At 41.6% G+C, this 3242-nt stretch overlaps 1 protein-coding gene across 1 annotated transcript; it reads right to left on the minus strand.

Annotated features, from left to right (window-relative positions):
- Positions 1-1712: 1712 nt before the first annotated feature.
- Positions 1713-2867, minus strand: LOC106330642. Its single transcript, XM_013769082.1, has one exon. The coding sequence runs from the start codon at positions 2865-2867 to the stop codon at positions 1713-1715; it is 1155 nt and encodes a 384-aa protein (XP_013624536.1).
- Between the last annotated feature and the right edge of the window lie 375 nt (positions 2868-3242).

Below are 3242 nucleotides of genomic sequence, written 5' to 3' on the forward strand. Positions count from 1 at the left end.
ATCGCCTTCAGCTCTCCGTGCAGAAAGGAAGTTTTAACGTCGAGATGGTGGATTTCCCATCCATTAGTCGCAGCCAAACTAATCAGTAGCCTTATAGTCTCAAGTCTAGCAACTGGTGCAAAAACTTCCTCAAAATCAACTCCATATTGTTGTACGTAACCTTTCGCAACCAATCTCGCTTTGAACTTGTTGATGCTTCCGTCGGCATTGCGCTTGATCTTAAACACCCACTTTAATCCTATAGCTTTTGCACCGAACGGAAGTTCTACGAGCTCCCAAGTTCTATTTCTTTCGATAGACTCTATCTCATCTTCACAAGCTCTTGTCCATTCCTTAGAGTTTTTAACTTCCTCAAATTTTCTTGGCTCATTATTCAAATACAACAAGACTTCTTCTGCAAGTTCTTCTGCTAGTAGGACATAGTCTTCGAGATATTTTGGTTGATGAGTCTGTCTTTCTGACCTCCTAAGGTATTGTGGCTGATCTTCGGCTTCGCTAGTGCTCTGTTTTGGAACAGAGCTTGTCGGATCATGAGCCTCCTCTGTTTCTTTAACATTCTCGATAGCCTTTGAAAATGTGTTGTCTTTGTTATCACCTTCTCCATACGTTTCAAACCTTCCTCCTGAGATTACAAAGCTTTCGGTCTCTTGTTTATTGTCCTTACTCCAGCTCCAGCCCTTTTCTTCGTCAAACACGACGTCTCGGCTAACAATGACTCTCCTTTTATTTGGATTATATAGGCGATATGCCTTTGATCCGGGCTCCGTACCGAGATGGACTAACATAAGAGACCGATCATCAAGCTTCTTTAGCTGTGCTCCCTCTATCTTCGCGTATCCTATGCATCCAAAAACTCTTACATTACTTATATTTGTCTTCTTACTTTGTAACATCTCATATGGCGTTTGATTATTCAACGCTCTTGTAGATACACGGTTGATCAGGTATGTAGTGTGCCTGATCGCTTCTCCCCAAAGGTAGTTAGGCATCGACATATGTTTGAGTAAACTCCTTGCCATCTCCATTAATGTTCGATTTCTCCAATCGACCACACCGTTCTGTTGAGGTGTGTAGGGTGCAGTAAGATGTCGTCTTATCCCCGCACCACCACAGTAGCTATCAAAGTCATGATTCACAAACTCTCCTCCTCTATCAGTTCTGAAAGTTTGTATCTTCTCACCCGTTTCACTTTCAACTAGACTTCTTAGTCTTTTAAACTTGCAAAAGGCGTCACTCTTTTGTTTCAATAGCATCGACCACATATACCTCGTGTGATCGTCGACGACCACAAATATATATCTATTACCACCATGTGTCATTGGTGTTGTAGGACCGCAAAGATCTCCGTGAAGCAGCTCTAGCACCTTTGTTGCTCGGTATGAAGTGGCCTTTGGGAAAGTTTGCCTTGCGTGCTTCCCAAGTAGGCAAGATCCGCAAACTTTCTTCTCAATGAATCCCTTTGGTAAGCCTAGTGCAAGCTCTTTCAACATCATGTTCCGTATAGTCTCTGAGTTTATATGCCCCAATCTCTCATGCCATCTATTTGTTTCACCTTCTGCGCTCAAGTAGAGACACGATCCGCTTTTAAGACCCATATGCACTTTGTATAACCTATTTCTCGACCTCTTGGCAGTGACTAGCAGCTTTCCAGACTGATCATGCATTGTTAGTAGTTCTCCTCGAAGCCTTATGTCACAGCCAGATTCTGTTGCTTACCCCAAACTTATGATGTTACTTCTTAGATCAGGTATAAAATAAACATCGGTCATCTGTCTCGCATCTCCATTCATATCCGTAAACGAAATTGTGCCTTTGCCTTTGATGTCTATACTAGAGTCATCTCCAAAGCGTACCTTCCCGGAGATCGTGTTATCAAGTTTGGAGAAGTACCTTACGTCTCCAGTCATATGATTTGAAGCTCCATTATCAAGGTACCAAACGTTTGCTCCTTTATCTTTGTATTTTTTCTCAGGCAACACTTTCTTCTCATTCAAAAACACGATCTCGTGCATCATGAGCTCATCGGCTTCTTGTGTCTCTGTGTTGTCTGCTTCTTGAGTCTCTTGTAGCTTCAGCAAGAGCTCTGGACACTGCGCAACGAAATGACCAACCTTATCACACCTGTAACAGGTTATGTGTGACGCGTCTCTAGCTCCTTCTCTTCCTCCATTATAGTATCCTCCATTATAGTTTCTTCCTTCATTATAACGACCATGGCCTCTGCCTCTGTAAGAGCGTCCTCCTCGACCTCTTCCTCTATATGATTCGTTATGGTCTCGATTTCCCCATTGAGAAGAGTAGTCACCTTGAGGTTTAGCTGCTTGTCTTGCTTGTCCTTCACTATTTGTATACAACAGTTTTCCTTTGTCATCTTCTTCTGAAGTCTCATCTTGAATACTTTCTTCGTAAGCTTTTAAACGTCCAAAGATGTCTTCAAAGCTTGTCTTATTAAGATCAAGTACTTGCTCTAGGGAGGCAACAATTTGTATATACTTCTTGCGAGGTAGACTTGATAGAAACTTCTTAACAATCTTGGCTTCTTCGATTGTCGTTCCTAAAGCAGCTGATTTAGATGCCAATTCTGATAGCTTTCCTCCGAAATCATCAATGCTCTCTGTTTCTTTCATACAAAGCCGATCAAACTCCGATAGTAATGTTTGCAGTCTAGCTTCCCTCACACGTTCTGCTCCTACATGCCTAGTTTTAATGGCTTCCCATACTTGTTTTGCTGTTTCAAACTCGGCTACCTGCAGTACGAGGCTCTCTGGTATTGATTGAAACAACAGAGCCATCGCCAAGTTATTCTTCTCGGTATCAGGAGTCTCCGTCTCTACAACCTCCCAAGCTTTGTGCACTTTAAGTGCCATCCTCATCCTGACAGCTCACACAGTATAGTTTTCTGTGCTAAGCATAGGACATTGTATCGAAGTTCCTCCTTCTTTAGGTTTCCCTGTTGCCACAACGATGTCACCCATAGCTCTGATACCAAATCTAGTTTAAGGTCTCACGATCACTCTTATGTAAACACAATCAATAAGACTAACTCTCTTATTAATCTTCTTAAGGAAACTCACTCAAAACCTTAAGTCCTCAATCACAACTCTTAAGTTATGCAACATACTTGCATCTCCTTATATAACATCTTAATTGTCCTAATCTCATTAGGATAAACATAACTTAAATATTTCATATTCTCTCTAGATAACTATAACTCAATAGTTTTAGGAAACTTGCTTCTCAAG

This window comes from Brassica oleracea, chromosome C3 (genome assembly GCF_000695525.1).
Source record: "Brassica oleracea var. oleracea cultivar TO1000 chromosome C3, BOL, whole genome shotgun sequence".
Taxonomy (NCBI): domain Eukaryota; kingdom Viridiplantae; phylum Streptophyta; class Magnoliopsida; order Brassicales; family Brassicaceae; genus Brassica; species Brassica oleracea.